Genomic DNA, 18978 nt, shown 5'->3' with positions numbered 1-18978 from the left:
CCAACATTACTAATCTGCGATTTTAATGCTGTAAAGCGTTTGGTGTTCTAGTTACACGCGGTTAAACGCAGCAGACGACGCAGCCCTCTAACGGCGTGCTAAGCAACTAAGCATCAAACCGGAAATTGCGTACATTTGAGACGCCGCTCCGCTCCGCGGCTCCGCTACCACTGCCGCTACCCGTGCGTGAGCGGCCCTTTTGATTTGCTATCTTCGCGTGCTATTTGCTTTTGCGCTGCTGCGTCTCGCTAGCCTCGCTGCGAATGCTGACTTGGCTACTGTGGCGTCAATATCTGAATTTTTGGCGCCATGCCAACAAAATGCGTCGCTGTTGGTTGCTCCAACACCCACTCGGTTCCGGGGATCAGCCTTCATCGGTTTCCGAAGTGCGATAAGCTGCGCAAGTTATGGGTCTTGGCTTGAAAGCGAGACCGATGGGAGCCGACCAAGACAAGCGTTCTCTGTTCGGCACACTTCAAAGCTGAGGACTTTGTGCATGACGCCGACATCGCCGCAAGTTTGCCGTGCAAGCAGCTGAAACGACTTTTGAAGCCCGGTGCGTTGCCTTCAGTTTTCGCACACTGCAAACGCGGCGAGAACGTTCGGCCAGCCTACGAGAAGCGCCGTCGTATGGAGGTGATTATGCTTCTTTACAGTTGATATTACAGTGTTGCACCACAGCAGCCTTTATCGTTTTGTATTAATTTTTGTAGATCGTGAATAGCGCCTTAGCGGCGTCTGCTACTGCGAGCGTGGGCTCGTCTTCGGCAATCATCGCAGCGCCTGAAAGCAACCCAGATATCTGTCTCGATGTTTGCGGTAACCCTGCAGTGTCAACAAGTGATGGTAAGTTGTATGAACTTACTTCCAAACAGACGCTTTAGTGTGATATGGATAGGAGCTATAGGACACTGTAGCTGTATATGTAGCCGCCGCGCGAAAGCACTGACGTTTGGTGCTTGACAGAAACCTCGCTAGAACTTTGTTTTCCTGTTTTGATGCCTGATATTTTAAGCAGCTAGGTTTCCGATACTTCCATATTCTTCACTTGTTCAGTATACCTCGCAGTGAATTGTGCAAGTGCTAAATTCGGTTAACTTATGTAGCTCAGCAGCTTCAGAGTAGGACTTAGTGCGGCCGTAGTTAGGCTGTGATGACGTTTCTCGTTATCGGTGAAATGCGTGAGCTGAAATATAGTCAAATGTTTTTGTGTATACCTCATAAGTAATGAGGTTGAAGGAACTGATCCTGAGTATCCTGAGTTTTTGTGTGCCTAGTAGCACATACAGTATTATATTCATCAGTGTGTAATCATGCAATGATTTGCATTTTTTGCTTGTTTTCAGATGAATATGACCAAATGGACACTAATTTCACGTGCTCTGCTTGTGGCCACTCAACAACTTCGAAGTCTTCCAAATATGTTCAGGTGGACTTACCAAAGGCTACATGCAACAAAGGAACACTGACAGGCAGCCTGCTCAGGCACTGTGGTAATATGTTGACAGTTTTATGTACTTTTATTCGAAGCGTGACTTTTTTATTCTTTTTGTTGAAGGTGTGCAGACTGAAGAATCAAGCTTAGGGATGGTTGAGCGGTGCTCTACGCCTATCACAGACCATGTTCCAGACCGTTATTTTCCTGCATCTTACCTAGGAGACAGCGATTCCAGCAGTGATGCTTCTGATGAAAGTGACTCTGACAGTGTGTCAACGGATGAGATCAACGCAAACGATGAAAGTTTTGCATTATCAGAAGCTAGCAAGTGAGTAGATTGTGCGACGAATATCTTTTTTTTTTTCATTTTCCTTGTTCACTAACACGCACTTTATTACATTCTTGAAGCACAACTGGGGCCACAACAACTGATGCTGTTGCAGAGACGAAATATATCGTCTTTGAGAGCTGCCTGTTAGAGCTCCTTGGACCCTGCAGGACATGCTTGGCCCAGTGCACTACGGAAATCCGAAGGTCTGGGAGCCTGGTGCAAGCCACAGCAAACTGCCCATTTGGGCATGTGTGGTCATGGAAGAGTCAGCCATCTCTACACAGAAAGGCTATTGGAACATCCTTCTAGCTGGTTTGTGAATACAGTATTTGGGGCAGCATCTTTTGATAGTTTGATAATATAATACTGTATCTACTGTGTGCATAATGCTTTGCAGTACTAATTTTTAAGTTTTAATAAGGAAAACATCAGTGGGCATACCCTTGAATTCAACTGGTAGCTTTACTTTCAAGATTGCAAATTATTTAAAGGTATAATGGATCACTCTTGATTGGTTTGATTGGTGTATAATCCTTGTTTATGTACCCTGTGACTGGAATGAGCTGTAATGTACTAATTCTTATGACAACAGGTACATACATGGTGCAAGCAGTTTATGTTCCCCACATCATTGTGTAATATAACAAATATGCAGTACTTTGATTTGGCAACAGTTGTAAAGGCTAGCATAGAGTTGCTCTATACAACTGATTCATTCTGAAATTCATGTATAGATATGTACCATGATTGCTCACCTGACGTTTTATTTTCGTGATCAGAGCTTGGCATTTTATCGGCTTATTATGCCTCTCTGCTTACACTTCTTCTGGCAGCGAGAAATATTACACGCCTGAAGAATTGGTTGGTTTTGCACATCCCTATATTATACCATCTTACTATGTTAAGGAGAAAACAGTCAGTTCCGATGATTATGAACATTTCGGGCTTGCTGCAATATATTTTCTGCTGCAGCTGCATCATGCATTTCAGTCAGTATACTATTGTTGCCTAAATTTGCTCTTGTGTTGCAGCATTTATTTTCACTGATTTGTTCCAGCCAACACACATTTTTCTTACAATCCTTGCATAGATACTCTTGATAATTTACAGCATGCCTATTGCAAATCCTATAATGTCCTTCATTCTCTCTAGGTGCTATATTGTTCACAGGGTCAAATCCAAAAAAGACACTGCGACTCCTTTCGTGCATTGGAGTTGCAACACCGGGGGATGACGTATTCTTCAAAATTCAGAAGTGTGTATTATTCCCCTCTGTGCAGAAGGTAAGTGAAATTCAAATGTGTTCACAATTATTATTTATTTGTAAAAAAAAAGTACAAGGCAAATATATTTTTAAACAGGTGTGGAACGATGCACAGGATGTCCACCTCAGTAAAGCATCACAAAAGCCTCTGAGCCTGACGGGGGACGGTAGATTTGACTCCCCAGGATTCAATGCAAAATATATGACCTACACACTGAATGATGCCGAACAGGATGTCATTTTACACACGGAGCTTGTGCAGGTTTGTTTCATTTCATACCTTTGCAAGATTCAAATGTTTGTTGTCAGCTTCAGTAAAGCATATTTATGTCATATAGGTGAATGAAGTTGGTAACAGCGTGCGGATGGAAGTGGCTGGCCTAAGCAGGGGCATCAAATTTCTCCTTGGGAAGAAATACAATATCAGCAGGCTTGTGACCGACAGGCACAGTGCCATTCGTGCCCTTGTCAAAAAAGATTACCCCGATATAGTGCACCTTTTTGACTGTTGGCACATGGCAAAAGGCAAGAACATTTCTGTCACCCTTGTCATAACCTGGCACTTAGAAGCAAAATCAATTTTGTTTTGTTGATTGTCATTTCAGGAATAAAAAAGAAGCTCCTTGCAGCCACAAAGCGCCGTGACACAGAGGTACTCGGAAACTGGGCTCGTGCTGTTGTGAACCACTTGTATTGGTCAGCTGCTTCAAGCGATGGGCACCCAGAGCAAATTGTTCCCAAGTGGAGTTCGTTGACCAGATATGTGGTAAATGTACACCAGCACGAATCTGAAGTTTTTCCAGAGTGTGCCCATGACGACCTCAGTGAAGATGGAAGGCTCTGGCTGGTTGAAGGTAGCTAATAGAAAGCATTGGTATTTTCAACTGGTTTTCATTTGAATTTCTTTGCTTTTAAGGATCGGATGCCCACCGCAAGCTGTGCGAAATTGTACAGGCCCCATCACTCTTGAAGGACATAGCACAGCTGTCTACAAAGGAGCAGACATTTGGTTGTGAGGCTTTTCACAGCCTAATAAACCAGTTCGCACCCAAGACGTGCCACTACAGTTATGCAGGAATGCGAGCTAGGTTAGTGCTATGCTTGATTCACTGATGCAAGTCATAACACTCTCATATTGTAGTGCAGAAGTGCATATGTCTATAAGATTGTTATTTTGTTTTATTATGTGTCATGTAATGCTTTTCTAAAAAAATTATTAATGTTACTTGCAGAGTCCGCGTCGCAGCGTTGCATTACAACGAGAACCATGGGCGTCCTCAGGCAGTCCGAGCTGATGGCCAAAAGCGGTTTGCCAGGCGGTTTCGAAAGGGCCGAAATGGAGAGGCTAGCCTTTCATCTTTGAAAGTGGAGCCATCTTATGGTAAGTGATCGTTATTACACATCAAGGTAATTGTATCTATTTTAAATGCAGATCAGCTGAAACAATAACATCCCCTTTTAGTCTTTATTAAAAGCATATCCTCTCTGCTATGCCCACTCACTTCAAAGTTTACTTGGAAGAACAATTTCTGGTCACCATTAGCTCGTTAAAGATCATTGCAAGAGAAGCACATCTCTGAGAACGTTGAGGAAAATAGCTCCTCTGGCCTTCAAAAGAAATTGTCTCATAACATAATAGCACCACTCAGCCAAATGATCAATTACCTCACACTATGACTGGTTACTGGATTTGGTTAATTTGTTCAAAGCATTCTGCAACTTATACTCAAAACTGCAAGATGGGGCATGCATCACAAGAACACCCTTTTCCAGTTAAAACCAAATATAGAAAGTGAATTCACCATGGTATTACTGAAATTACTTGTTTCTTTCTTTTTAAGTAAAGAGTGCAATGTCTCATTGTCAGATAGCTGGGAGCAGGATTTCTCTTGGTATTATAGGCATCAGTAGAGGTTATCCAGTGCTTGTGTGCATGTTCACAGATCCACGAACCATCTGATGCAGAAACGTTTATTATGAGTGCATTCTCATTCTTTTCCTTTTTTTCAGGCTATGTGCGTTTGCTCTTGGAGCAGGCGCTGGAGTTATGTGCACTGCACAAAACCTACAAGGAAGCCCTGCAAGCCAGCGGAGGTTCTGAGCCTTCTCCTCCTCCAACTACTGCAGGGCGTGAAAAGCCATCAAAGGATGAGCTCTTGGCATCGCACCGCACCAGGTTTAATCAATGCTATCTTGGCAGTCCAACCAGGTGTAATGCGATGCATTACGGTAACTTTTGTATCCCTGTTTGTGGACAGGGTGTGAAGTGCGATGTAATGAAGGATTTTAGGCAAGTGTTTGTTGCATGGGGTCTCTATCATGTAATATTATTCTACTGCACCTTGATACTCCACCTTGTATTCCCTATTGTGCCAGCAGCGTGTCTTCGTGTTGAGTAGACTTAGATGGAGCTTTCAGACTTTTGTATATTCATTCACGTTTCTGTTACAGCAACTTCAATTCAGATCTTATTTTGTAACCATTTATTGTGATGTTTTTATTGTTTTTACTTTGTTTAGTTTCACCCTTAAAATATCTCTGTCATAGTTAGTGTAAAGACAGGTTCTTATTTTGTGGTTTGGTTTCGGTTGTTGGGTTTAACGTTCCAAAATGACTAAGATTGAAACACGCTATAGGGGAGGGCTCCAAAATTTCGACCACCTGAGCGGGGTCAACAGCACACAGGCGCTCATGACCGAGATTCGATCCCGCATCCTTGGGCACAAAAGTTGAGCATCATAACCGCTGCACCACCACGCTAGGTGTTATTTTATTCTTGCTTTGTTCCAATACATAGCTGCTGTCATAGCTTCTCACTGATGAGGGGTGTTAGGGCATTCATCGACTTGGAGCTGTATTGCAGGCATTCCAAAGTCAGCTATGCTTTTAGGTGTTATGAGATGATGTGGAAGATACCTTATTTCTAAATTTCTTTGCTTCTGTAACCAAATATTTTATTGCTTGTTCATTTTTTTAGCCATCTTATGTTTCACTGCAATCTGTTGAGCCGTTTCACTCTACCTCTGAGGTCACTCATGACCAGAAGTATTCATTTTATTGTGAAAGCAACACTCCGAACGCTAAACTGAGACCTTGCGTGGCTGAAACCATGCTGGAAGAGGCATAGCTACGGCCTCCTTATAAAAAAATTAGCCTTTCATGACATTTGAATTTACGTTACCCCCATGCCACGGGCAAGAGCTGCCAACTCTGGTCGCTCCTTTCATACGGGAGGGTGACATATCAGAATCAGCCTTCCAGAACCGTTTGCATTCTCGTTACCCCTACGACACGCAGGCACGTCCATGCGGCTTGGTTGAAGCATGAATTTATATGTGGGCTTATGCTCTCGCGTCAGAATGAGCCTAAGTGGCCCCAATAATGTAGCACCTTACACTGATAGGGCCTGATAGGGGAATAAAGTAGCAGGCAAAAGAAGCTTCCACCACTGCTTTCGCAATTCAACTAGGGCTAGCCAGAGCTAAACCACTACTACTTTTTTGTGTGTTCGCGAACTGTGACAAGGAGAGAATGTTTAGGTGCATACCGTCTTGGTCAGTTAACAGTGCTTTATAAAAACCATATTTCAGTTGATTCCTTATCATACAGGCATGAAGTTGTATTTCTACAGACTACCAAAATTTAAGTGGATCCTAGAAGTACTTAGCATATTCTTGGAATATGATTTTTGGTTTATGTGAGTTCAACGTACTTCTCTTACTGGTTCCCTGTTGCCTATTGGTTGATGATTAATGGTGATAAGAATAATTAAAGTAGTAGTAATATGTAGCATTTTTTTATGTGGCTGTGTTTTTTACATATTTGCTTTTTTTGTGATTTTAAGTGTTGACATAGGAATTGATTGAAAATGAAACTATTGCATCTAGTCTGCATATTTTTATGACTGGGTCTCTTTAAAACAAACAATTATAGAAGTTTAACACATTTGCTAATGAAAGACATGCTAAAAAAAATAGCAGTTACATAGATCAGTACATTGGAATAAGCAAAATGTGCTTTAGAACTTGCTGCTTGAAGATAGATTTGTTTGAGAAAAAGAATGGTTGAATTAGGAAAAGCTCACCGCCATTTTCGTTGCAGCATTTTTAATTTTTGTGTATAGTTCTTTACAAGAAGTAGCTTTTCTGCCACTGTCCATGGAATGGCCACAATGGCAATGGTACATTTAGTGATGTATCGTCAAGTGACACATGGAAAAAAATAAAAAAAAAATTGTTTACTGACACATTCCTGGTCACTTTAGTGTCACAGTGCATCTCAACCCCTCGATTTCCAGCGCCTATCTGAGCTTGTAGTTTCGTTCACATTTCATTATGTTGGTCTTACTGCTATACCACTTTTGTTAGCTGCACAAACTCAATTGTTTTTTCTACCGGTTTATATGTTTTGTGTGTCCATTGTTTTTTCTAATAAAGGCTGTTATCTGTAGTTGTCTCCACGTTCTGGGAAATGGCATCTCTAGTTTCTCATTAGCACCTGATGTTGCACTTCTCTACATTGGCGCGTCTGCTATTGTACCCTATGACAGATTTTATTTTTCAATATTACATATCGTTCCTTTTGTTTGGATAGCCACTGTTTCAGGGTCACCGATATTTTTTTTTTTTAAATAAAGCATAGTAGCTTATACAAGGAAAAATTTAGATCAGTTCATCTGCCCACCGGCCAGCCGTGTTTAGTGCATCGTCGGGCGGTTTGTTCCGCAAATGATGAGAAAAAATCTTAACTTATTTGACGAAGATTCATGGCTCTAGATATTACTTTTGCCATGACAAAGCTAGGCAATTAGTTTTATCAGCGAAAACGAAACTGAAACGCATGTTTTGCCTTTCTGCTTTTGGGGTACATAACAATGATAACATACCACATACGTACATGTGCTTCATTGTACAAGCAAACATGTCGGATATTAGCTCCGATCGCGAATCTGGCGAAGTGTCTTCGGATGAAGAGACCAGATATGGGGTCGTTCCATATCAATTCGAGCCGAGAAGCAATTCCGCCGAGCGCAACAGCACTTCTCAGCACCCGCCTTCGGCTCCAAGCCCCCCTAATTTAGACAGAATTATGAGCACGGCATGGTACGTATTCATGCATGCGTGTGTTGGACTGCTTCGTTGGAAATGCATGTGCACGCTCTTATCGCAGGTGCAGCTGCGCCCGATGCATAGTAATGCCAACCTGCGCGGAATGTGTGTGTTGCCGCGAAGATCAGCAGGTCCTGTTAAAGATAGTGAATGGCCAGACTTGCGTCACTGAAAACGCCGAATTCGTGACATACTGCCTCACGCCATTCATTCTCGAGGTCGAGTACAAGAAACTGCAATATTACCACCCGCGCTTTCACGACGTCGTTGAAGTGAATGCGTAAGCTATTTCAGTGATTATTTCCAAATGCACGCAATGTAATTTTGACTCTATTCTGCATTATTTCTCAGTCGATACAGGTACACTGCGTACCGACAGTTTGCGTGGTGGGCGTATGGTCGGCTAGGCTCCGGGAACCGCGTCATCTTGCCCAGCTGTGTCGTAACACTGATAAGAAAAACATTCCCATCGGTTGAGTACACGGGCTTCAAGTGGTCCTAGGTAAGTGCGTTAATAAAGTCGCTTCATATATGACACGTTTTTGTGTGCCGCACTTACTAAACTATGTTATTTCTCTACAGCGGCATGATGCTCCGAAGTACGATACCTTCCCGTACGACACCAGCGTCAATTCGTGCTCATGGAATAAAGAGGAGATTCTGATTCTTAAAGACGTAAAACTTTCCTGCTTTCTTCATTTACTTTACAAACGACATCTAGTCTTCTTATGAAATCGGCCTGGACGCACCGTACTGTCACTGAATCACCTCGCGTTTTTTACCCCTGCTCTGACTTGCCATATGCAATACCCGTGTCTGCCTGTAGAAATGACTTGAAGCAATCGGCTATTTGCTCTTCGGTTATACTGGATTATGCTTGATTCATTAAATGTGATCCGAACTCCGCATAAGCTCCACTTAAATACTTTAAGGCGATTATAGCTGCGTGACAAGTGTAGTGCGAGCACTTCGGCCACTGTGAACTGCTTTAAAACCTGTCGTACATAGACCACATGTATTTTACCCGAATGTATAGTGTTCACAGGAGACATCGCGTGTTCGTTTACGTATAATTGTCGTAAAAAACCAAGAAGCATCACGCGCAACCGCTGTCAGCGCTTTGCAGTCAGCGCTTCGCAACAGCCGCCCCCAGCAGACGACGCACATTTCCTGTCTCAAACAAGCGTCACATCCAGCGAGCGGTAATGGCGCCTGTTTTTCCAGTTTCGGTTCCAAAAATGCTGATTTTAGAGTCCCGCTTGCGCCGTAACTTCTCGGGCCTGAAAGGTTATATTTTTATGGTAGCATGCTCTACATGTATGTTATACAAACGTAGCTTTTTTGATGCCTAGAAAATTTGGGTAAAGTAGGCCTTTAAGTGCGCTCACTTACGCCCGCAAAAGAAGTAAGCAACTCGGCGGAGGTGATATATAGTAGAGGGAATTCATTGTCTTCCACATACATAGGTACTTGTATATACACACACAAGCACAGTTGTACATACATGGGAGGACAATGAAAGGTGCGATAAAGTCCCTAACTAGCAACAATCACATATTAATAGTCATTCCGTGTTCATCAATACCCACAGAACAGAAACTCAAAAGAATTACAGTGAGAAACTTAATAATAGATCATTAAATCCTGTATGGTTATATACTTCTCATGATCCGAGGTATGTAACAAAAGGGGGGAGGGGTAGTATGACAAAGCTGCCATAACAATTCTGCCGCCCCGAACAGAAGAAGAAACAGGTGTACCAGCGCTGCAGATACCGAGCCTCTCCATCTTTGTTCAGTTGATCAGAGATACTTCCACAATAGAAGACGCAGTATCTGTAGCGCTGGCTACATGGCCCTGGCTGGTTGTCTACGGACTTTAGCAAGGCAACGCCTCTTCCACAGCGCAAAATATACACAGCCGATTTCTAGCCGCGCAAAATATCAGCCTGGTAGCCTGGCGCCAGGACCGGCCATGCACGGAGAACATCCCTTTTATTGAGCGGTACGTGACCAGCGCGACTGGGCATTCAAAGAATGCGTGCCTCGTGCTTTCTGTGCGGCCGCACTTTGGGCATTGGTCATTCGGCACGACATGCCACATGGCGAGGTGTTCTCGCGTGGGTAACAAGCCCCATCGCCGCCGCCACTTGAAATCGCGGACCTCGAAAGGCACACGGCTCACTGCCCACCGACGCCACTCGTTCACGGCCATGCGAAGCTGGTCGTCGCGGTTTAGACGCCAGGATGCAGCCATCTCGCTGACCTGCATTGCGGGCACCTCAAAAATATAGAGGTCAGGCAGGTCACTGTCGACCGCTGTCTTAAAGCCTGCTACCGTTTGTTAAAACCTGTGAGGCCTTTCGGCCTGTGAGCCCAGGCGCCGTTCTGCAGTAAAGGCCCGGCGAGCTGTGCTCACCCAGTACTGTAACGGGGAGCGCCCCGGTTACAGCGGATCATTGAGCAGCGTGGCGACCAGTTTCGACGCGAGCACACGGCCCACCGTGTTGACGCATGGCAGCCCGATGCCTCCCCTTTCTACCGGTAGGTGAAGGAAACGGCGCGCGACAAGAGCTGTCCCGCTATCCCAGACGAAGGCCCCAGCCAGGGAGGCGAGGCGAACTATCGTTCGACATGGAATCACCGCAATGCGCGAAACGTAGAGCGCATAGGCATAAGCCTTATTCTTTACGAACGTGACTTGTCGGTACGGAACATGCAAAGTGGGCGGCCTCCGACATCGCACTTGTGGCACGCGCGACCATATCCTATCACGTCCGCGGTGACACGCCGCTCGCTTTGGAAATGACGCCCAGTACACGGACCGCGTGGACAAATGAAACACAAACGGGGAGAGGGTCCACGAAAGAGCCAAATCGCCGCGCGCGGCTTTTACTGGCGTTCAACTGCGCTCCAGACAAATTGGAACATGTGTCAAAAACAGCAAGAAAGGCGCCGCAGCTGCGGCCATCGCGTAAGAAAAGGGACAGATCATAAGCTGATATCGAGACCGTTTCCTGCCCCGTCATCGGAAAGCCCCGGATGTGCCTATCACAGGCAACTTTTCTCAAGAACGGATCCGATGACAGAACAAAAAGTAAAGGCGACAAGGGGCAACCCTGGCGAACTCCTCTTGTTAGGCGAAAGGAGGGGCTACTGACCCGTTCAGAACAAGTGCACTACTTAGATTGCTGTACAAAACTCGTATCCTGTCAATAAATACCGGAGGCAGACCGAAGCAGCGGAGGACAGCAAACAATTAGTCGTGCTCAAATCTGCCAAATGCCTTCGACTGATCTAAAGAGAGGAAGACCCCGTCTACTGCCTTTTCTTTTGTATAGGCGAATACGTCTCGTGTCAGCGTGAGCGACGCACAGAACGACCCGGAACTGCACATGATTTATGCTGACGAGACGGGGCGCAGGCGTGTGACCAAAAGGCAGGCGACCAACTTATCTGTGTTAAGTAGCGTAATCGAGCGCCACGCCTTCGATAACGTCGCATCATGCTTCGGCAGTGGTAAGACGCCCGACTACTGTGCCGGAGTTCCCGGGTTCGAACCCGACCGCGGCGGCTGCGTTTCGATGGAGGCGAAACGAAGTGGCGTCCGTGTGCTGTGCGATGTCAGCGCACGTTAAAGATCCCCAGGTGGTCGAAATTATTCCGTAGCCCTCCACTACGGCTCCTCTTCCTCTCTTTCCACTTTCATTCCCACCTTCCTCCCTTCCCTTACGGCGCGGTCGGGTGTCCACATAGCAAGTGTGACAGTTACTGCGCCTTTCCCTTCCTGTGAACCAATTTAACTAGCACGATCCGGCTTGAAGAAAGGGATGCTGGCTTTTTACCCTCTTCGAGGAAAATGTTCCCAAGGCGCTTCAGATACCTTCCAATGACATCAAAGAAAGTGCAATAAAACCCCGTCAAAAGGACAGAACTCCTATCTGTGATTTCTTCCATGCAATCCTCGGCTCCATGTTGGGACGGGGTTACTGTAGCTATGCTCAAAATTTTAGCAAATGAATTCACTCAGGATCTCCTGGACCTGGTTAACGAATCATTAGAATCTGCATCGCTGCCGCACGTCTGGAAAGTGGCGAAAATTATATTTCTCCTAAAAACCCCTGGTAAAATATTTCATGTTGAAAACATTCAGCCGATAGCTTTGACTTCGAATATGGTAAAAGTATTAGAAATAATTGTTTGTGGCCGCCTCTCAAAGCATATTGTCGCGTAGTGGTGTCGAGGCCGTTGACACCAAAAGAAGACACAGGCTTGATGGTACTGAAATTAATCTTTATTGGGCTGACTTGCGCCCGCAAACGAACTAAGCAACTCGGCGGCGGCGACAACAACAAACGTGAGCGTCGATCGTCGAACGAAGAATGCCCGTCACACTCGGCAACGCTCAATTTAAAGGCTGCACAGAACAATCTAGATGACGTCGCAAACAGCTACCAGCACGGGCTGGAACATTGTGGAAAGACACCGGAACCTTCGAGACAGATCTCGGCGCATCTTGCGCTACAACAAAACTGATAAAGGTGTGACTCGTGACATCGAGCATTAACAAACAAAGATTACGAAACTGATACGCGGTCCAGAATCAGAGTGATAAGCCTGTATGCCGGCGGCTGTTAAAAAACAACAAATACTGTTTTGAAGGTTTCGCGACAATATTTCAGAGGTTAATGCTTTTCGTTCTGCCCAGACTGGTTTCCGCATGGGATGCTCAAGATGGTCCGCACATGTAAATTAAGAAAGCAGAATTCGCCTTGCAATGTGCAACAAGGAGGAATCAGCGTTAGTGACGCTCGATATTGCTAATGCCCATGACAGCATTGAACATTCCATTCTACTAAATAAGTTATCGCTATTACGTCCCCCGTTCTACATTTATGCGTGAATCAAGGAATTTTTGAAATGACGAGAATTTTTTTGCACTGATGGCTGATTAATCTCAGATACCTAGCACAGACAAAAGGGTACCCCAGGGCTCTGTGCTCTCACCACTCCTTTTGAATAGAATAATGTGCGATATTCCGGTTCATTCTGATGTCACTGTATAAGGACATAGCATTCTTCTCTTCTGCAAAAGATATTCATGACCTCTATCGTTCACTACAGGCTTACCTAAATGCACTTGAGGTCTGGTTGGACAAAATTAAATTGGTTTTAACTGTGTGCAAAACTAGTGCGCTAGCTTTTAAAACCAAACCCCCTTATATGTTTCGTTAAACTACCATTCAGATGCCATTCCTCAAGTGAATGCTGTGCGGTGTTTAGGCATTACGTATGGTGCTAGCATGGATTGGAGGCCTCACATCTAGTTCAATGTTCGGAAAGGTGAGCATGCCCTTGGTAGGCGCATACGGATAAGTAACAGGAAACTTGGAATGCGTCGGGATACTCTTCTACTCCTGTACAAAGCCTATGTTACACCGATTCAGGAATTTGGCTGCATTCTTTTTTCTGGTTGTCCAAACTATAAGCTGCATCCTTTGCCGCTTTTAGAGCAACGTGCGTTGCGCCTCTGCCTAAGGCTTCCACAGTCAGTGTCTACCCCTGTTCTGTACTTGGAGGCCCGCATTCCGGAGGCTAACTCCTGCTTCTTCCTTCTATCTCTTAGATCATCTTACGGTCATTTGAGGCTACTGCAGGTGTGGCTATACCTATTTTTCTGTCAAACCCAGCCCTCTATCTCACTCACTAGTGGTCAAGGTTCAGCATGCCCCAGGTTGTTTTCACGCAGAGCATTTTAGCAAACATTGGTGTGGACCTCGGTTCTATATATCCTATTGGTTGCCCAACGTCCATTGAGGATAGCAATTATGATTCTATATTTCGATCTAATTTGAGGCACTTATCTTGAAGTCTAATATCCAGTCTCCTACGTGATCACCTTGAAACGTTCTCAGATCACACTGTAATTGCCACTGATTTGTCTGTGAGTCCGCAGAAAGCAAAGATTACAATTTTTTAAGAGTGTCTTTCCTGAAGTTTTTCGGTGCGTGTCCCAGATTACACATCTATCGTTTTAGCAAAGTTTATGGCGATTCGGCTAGCACTATAAACGTTCCCTGCAATCAGTCAAAAATAAATTTTCTAACACGCTCTCTTTCTGTTTTGTTATCACTGGAGTCAGCACAGAATGCTCATTTGAGCCGTTCACTAAACTATTTCATACCGAGGTGGGTGAAAGAAATACGCTTCATCTGGGTCCCCGGTCACTGCGGTATATTCCAGAACGAATTGGCAGACTGCTTGGCTAAATCAGCTCTTGATGCATCCTTTTCATGTACCATCCCTAATATCACCATTTATGGAATGTCCCGTTTTCAGCGTTATAAATACCTAGCCGCTTAATGCAATGACCCCTTGCTATCTACAGCCGAATACCAACATTTGATATACTCATGAAAAGTTCGTTCATGTAAATCACGGCAGTGTGAGGTAACGACGACTATCATGAGACGCAGGATTCCCCGCCTAAAACTTTATTTACGTAGATGCAGGATCAGCCCCACAAACCTTTGTGAGGCTTGCTGTGAGATTGAAAATATTGATCGTTTCCTTATCGCTTGCCGAAGGTTTTCAAACCAGAGGCGGGTGCATTTATAAATTCCAATAGCACGCTTGGAACTTACGTTGTCGGTCACGCTTCTACTCTCCTTTGGTACGAGTGCGAAAGGATTTAGGTTGCCTCAAATTTGTCAGTATTTACATAGCTACATAACAGCTAGGAGAGATTACCTTGCTAATTGCATTCCAAATTTACGAACTTCCAACTTTTTTGCTCCGTAGTTTTTCTAATACATTTTGTGATCTTAAATTGTAGGTTTTGGTTTATTTGATAATTATTTTATTGCACTAATTCAGTATGTGTAGGACATTTGGCAGTCCACACTGAACCCTGGCCCATCCCCCATCGTGGGTATGTGCTATTTATAAAAGCGAAAGGAGAAGCCACTGCTGCATGGCGGACTGAAAACAAGAGGAGGCGGTGGGCCGAGGAAAGTGAAGAACAGCGTGCCAAAGCGGTTTTAAAAGAGACATATGAGTGACGCAGCAAGACGGGTGCATTTTACTGCTTACAAGTACACTGGATGAGACGATGAGGTTAACCGTTAACGAAAAGTCGACCTTGACATTCGGGTGAGTGAGCTTGGCTATGCTACTCATGAGTTTCAGCCTCGCTTCGCAGACAATCTATTTCAAAGTGTGTGTTGTGGGCACCTTCGTCAAGGAACCACAAGCTAAGCCATGGCATCGCCGAACCTTTTCACTTTTGATATCCAGGCTTAACCAAGCTGAGCCACAACCAATTTTTTCTTACAAAACGTACTATCCCTGTGTCGCAAAGCCGACTCAGCCATGACTGAGGAAGCCGAGGTGGGCCGCATACTTAAGGGTATAGCCGACAACGCTTACCACCTCCATTTGTGTAAGGACGTTCTACTGTGGACTCTATTCTTCTAGTGTGCCGGCGCTTCGTGCAGGCGAAAAAAAAAAGCATGTCACAGTTTTGACCGCCTGTCGAACACAGCTGCTAGCTTGTCTTCTACTGTCCTGCCTACACTCCGTCAGCTTTCCAACCAGAATATTTGACACGTATCGTCCGCCACGACCTCGAGGCCATGTCTCCAGCTGTTTCCTCATCGCAGCTGACGGACAACACCCTGCCTACGGTATCCTTCATCCAGACAGTTGTTCGCCAGGAGGTTGCTGATATGGGCACCTCTCTGGCCACTTCCCGGACACCACTGACTTTAACTCTGACCCTCCTGTGATCGCTGCGGCCTCCAACTCCAGCCTCATGCCTCGATACCACTACCGTAATCCTAATGATTGGCGTACCGCTAACGATCACCCAATCTTCTTCGCTTGTTCCCTTGTTGTCCATATCTCTTGTCACTGCCGCAGCCACTGGTACTTGCTTCACGCCCATTCTAAACTGTCAATCGCAGTGGAGTCTGCACCGCGCCGTTCCTCGCTTTACCCAACCTCCCGTCCCGTACTACTCTTATTCCACCTGACCTCTGTTTACCTTTACTCCACAATCTAGCCTAATCGAAGTCCTTGTTGATGATATTCCTGTCTCTGCTCTTACTGACACCGATGCCCAACTTTCTGTTCTCAGTTCCTCGTTTCGACGTTACCTGAAGAAAATCCAGTCGCCAACAATTTCGCCCACCATTCGTGTCCACAATTACAGCCCTACGATCGTGCTTGGCATGTGTACCACCCGCGAAACCATTGCTGGTCGTCACAGACCTGTGTTATTCACATTCCTTCAAGAATGCCCACATGTCCTGATTATTTGCCTTAATTTCTTGACCGCTCATGTAGCCCTTATTGACTGCTCAACCAACATTCTACGCTTTGACCTTGCCCTCTACTTTGAAGACCTCTTCACACCACCTCACATTCGGGCTTTTTGTTGCTGCTAACGTTTCATTCGTTTAGAACGTCTGAAGTAAATATAGTGTTATGTGGTGTACCGTGCTGGCAATCAGCAAGCCGTTATTTTGAAGAAATAAGTGTCTGGGTGTGTGGACGAAGGCGGTGCTTAGTGTTGAGTTGTGCGGCTAAGCGGTGCCCAGCGATTTCAGAGTGGTGTTAACCACCGGTGCGTGATTTCCACTCATAACATCTTTGGTGGAGGTGAAATCATCGATCCCCATACAACAGGCTTGATATTCGCAGTGGAAGCTAAGTCGGTACCATCACCATCACCATGTCCACAGACCGCACCCCCTCTACGGCCGCCGCCACAACTGTCGTAATGGCACAACCCCGGGACCCGGGCACCTTCTGCGGGGCCGCCGACGTTGATGTGGACGACTGGTTGGCCCTCTACGAACGAGTAAACAAAAACAACCGCTGGGATGCAACGCTCATGCTGGCAAATATATTTTATTTGACCGGCACCACGCGCGTTTGGTTTGAAATGCACAAAAACGAACTGATATCTACGTATACGAACAGAAGCTTCACGACCTCTTCGGCAAACACATTGGACGCCCCGTTGTTGCCAAGAAACACCTGGCATCTCGCGCCCAAACATCGTCCTAGTCACGGTGGAAGAAAGAGAGAGGTGCTCCGACGGCGCCCGGAGGAGCGGCCGCTTAGTGTGACTTTTACGCATGGCGCGGCCGCCAGGGGCAGCACCGGTACTGGGGGCCTACTTCGTCGCTCGTTTTGCTGGCGCTCCTATGGGCGCGCCTGACACTGGCGCTTGATTTAACCGCATATATAATATTTATGCCCGCATTCCGGGTTATAGTTCGACTAGAAGCCTCATGAGTGACCACTTTATTGATATGCAGCTTTGCGATTTACCACGAACACGAGTAATACAATATTTCCTTAAAACACTCCTGTAAGCGGTGCGTAAAAAGCATCCAAAGTATTGCAAGATGAATTGGTGAGCCTTCACAGCTGCAAAGATATGTAAAGTTTTAGGTACTGTCATGCTGAAAAAAAAAAACAAAAGAAAACACAGTCACGTTCGTGTACTCCGCTGTTTGAATTTCTTCTCGCGTTCTTTTTTTCGATTGATAACAAAAACATGCTAATCTTCTAATTTATTGCACCACGGACAAATGTAGAAGGCTTTTTCTGCAACCCAAATGTGAGCATGACGCAAGAAATTTAGGCAGCGGAACCCGTAGGCGCGCCTTTGCTCGCATTTCTATTTATTACCATGTACACATGCGTGTAGTGCATTACACCACAATTTGAAGGTAGGATGCTAAAAGATGATTCCATTTATTTTATTTTAATAGTTTATTATAATCATTCGACTACGCACATCCCTTTCATTCCTGTACAGTTTCTTTAATGCTGTCCAGGCTATGCGTGTCGGCATGAAGTGCGAACCGCAGATCGAACGCGCAGCAAAATACCCAGTCTGGCCATGTGACTGCCGTCATCTGAGATAGCCACGCGCATCCGGCTACAGATAGCTTTCGCTTTTTTTTTTCGATACTTCGCTTTGCCACTGTAGCTCCACGTTCATTCTGATACCGATACTATCTGGCGCATAGCAGTTTCTCACGTGGCAGGCAAGGCTGTCGCGCTCGCGAGGATGCAGCGGGCGCCCAAACCTCGCCGACAGAGCTTTGATCTTGCTTCCTTCACCGCCGTGTTATCGGCGTCTGGTTGCGGTGCGAACAAGGGGCGGATAGAATAGCGAAGCTCCATTGCACACGCGTCGAACCACTACCCAAGAGGATCTGAGGACGCGAAAACGAGATCTCACAACGAGCGTCTGGGGTGCGCATGCCGCCCGCGCTCATGGTCGCTCCGGTGACCACATCGTCTCAAATGTAACGTCCTAAGTCCAGCCGACATCATTTCTGTACTTCTTAGTTGTTTTTTTAGCACCTGAAATCCAACCGGCGTGCATTTAATATATTAGCGGGTAAGAAGTCCGATCGACAAGAATTGCCAATCCTTGCGTAAGGGCCTTAATGAACTAGTGCATCAATATTGTGAATTATGTTTTAATAATTTTGTAAGCTTAGGTAGAGGAGAATAGATGGACAACGTTTAAGGCATAAAAATAATATATTTTTCATTGTCTTCCTAAATTTTAATTGCTTGTTGTTATTTTGTAATTAACGCGATCATATATCTGCATTGAAACGCTATATAAATAACAGTTACAGCATTTAATTGATAGAAAAGTATGCTGAGGACCATAGTGTGGAATTATTGCCGCTCTACCAGAAACTTTCTCAGAGATAAAGGCCTACAATGAAGGTAACATTGTTTCATGGGCCGATTTTGAAGAGTTTTATAACATCTACCAGAAAGTCAAAATGACCGAATACAAA

General features: G+C 45.2%; 1 protein-coding gene and 1 long non-coding RNA gene across 2 annotated transcripts; both read left to right on the top strand.

The window, feature by feature from the left end:
* Window positions 1-762: 762 nt before the first annotated feature.
* On the top strand, window positions 763-2078 carry LOC146188142 (uncharacterized). Its single transcript, XM_084604997.1, has 4 exons — window positions 763-846; window positions 1347-1493; window positions 1559-1766; window positions 1937-2078. The coding sequence occupies exons 2-4, from the start codon at window positions 1361-1363 to the stop codon at window positions 2076-2078; spliced, it is 483 nt and encodes a 160-aa protein (XP_084461123.1). The 5' UTR covers window positions 763-846; window positions 1347-1360.
* A 5974-nt stretch (window positions 2079-8052) lies between these two features.
* On the top strand, window positions 8053-8636 carry LOC146188141 (uncharacterized). The gene is made up of 3 exons (XR_014707176.1): window positions 8053-8135; window positions 8203-8421; window positions 8493-8636. It is a non-coding gene; the product is annotated as an uncharacterized LOC146188141 (long non-coding RNA).
* The last annotated feature ends 10342 nt before the right edge of the window (window positions 8637-18978 follow it).

Source organism: Amblyomma maculatum, chromosome 5, assembly GCF_055883805.1.
Source record: "Amblyomma maculatum isolate TAMU_Amacu chromosome 5, ASM5588380v1, whole genome shotgun sequence".
Classification (NCBI taxonomy): domain Eukaryota; kingdom Metazoa; phylum Arthropoda; class Arachnida; order Ixodida; family Ixodidae; genus Amblyomma; species Amblyomma maculatum.
Note: the sequence above shows the minus strand (reverse complement) of the source record. Positions and strands in the feature narration are given on the sequence as shown.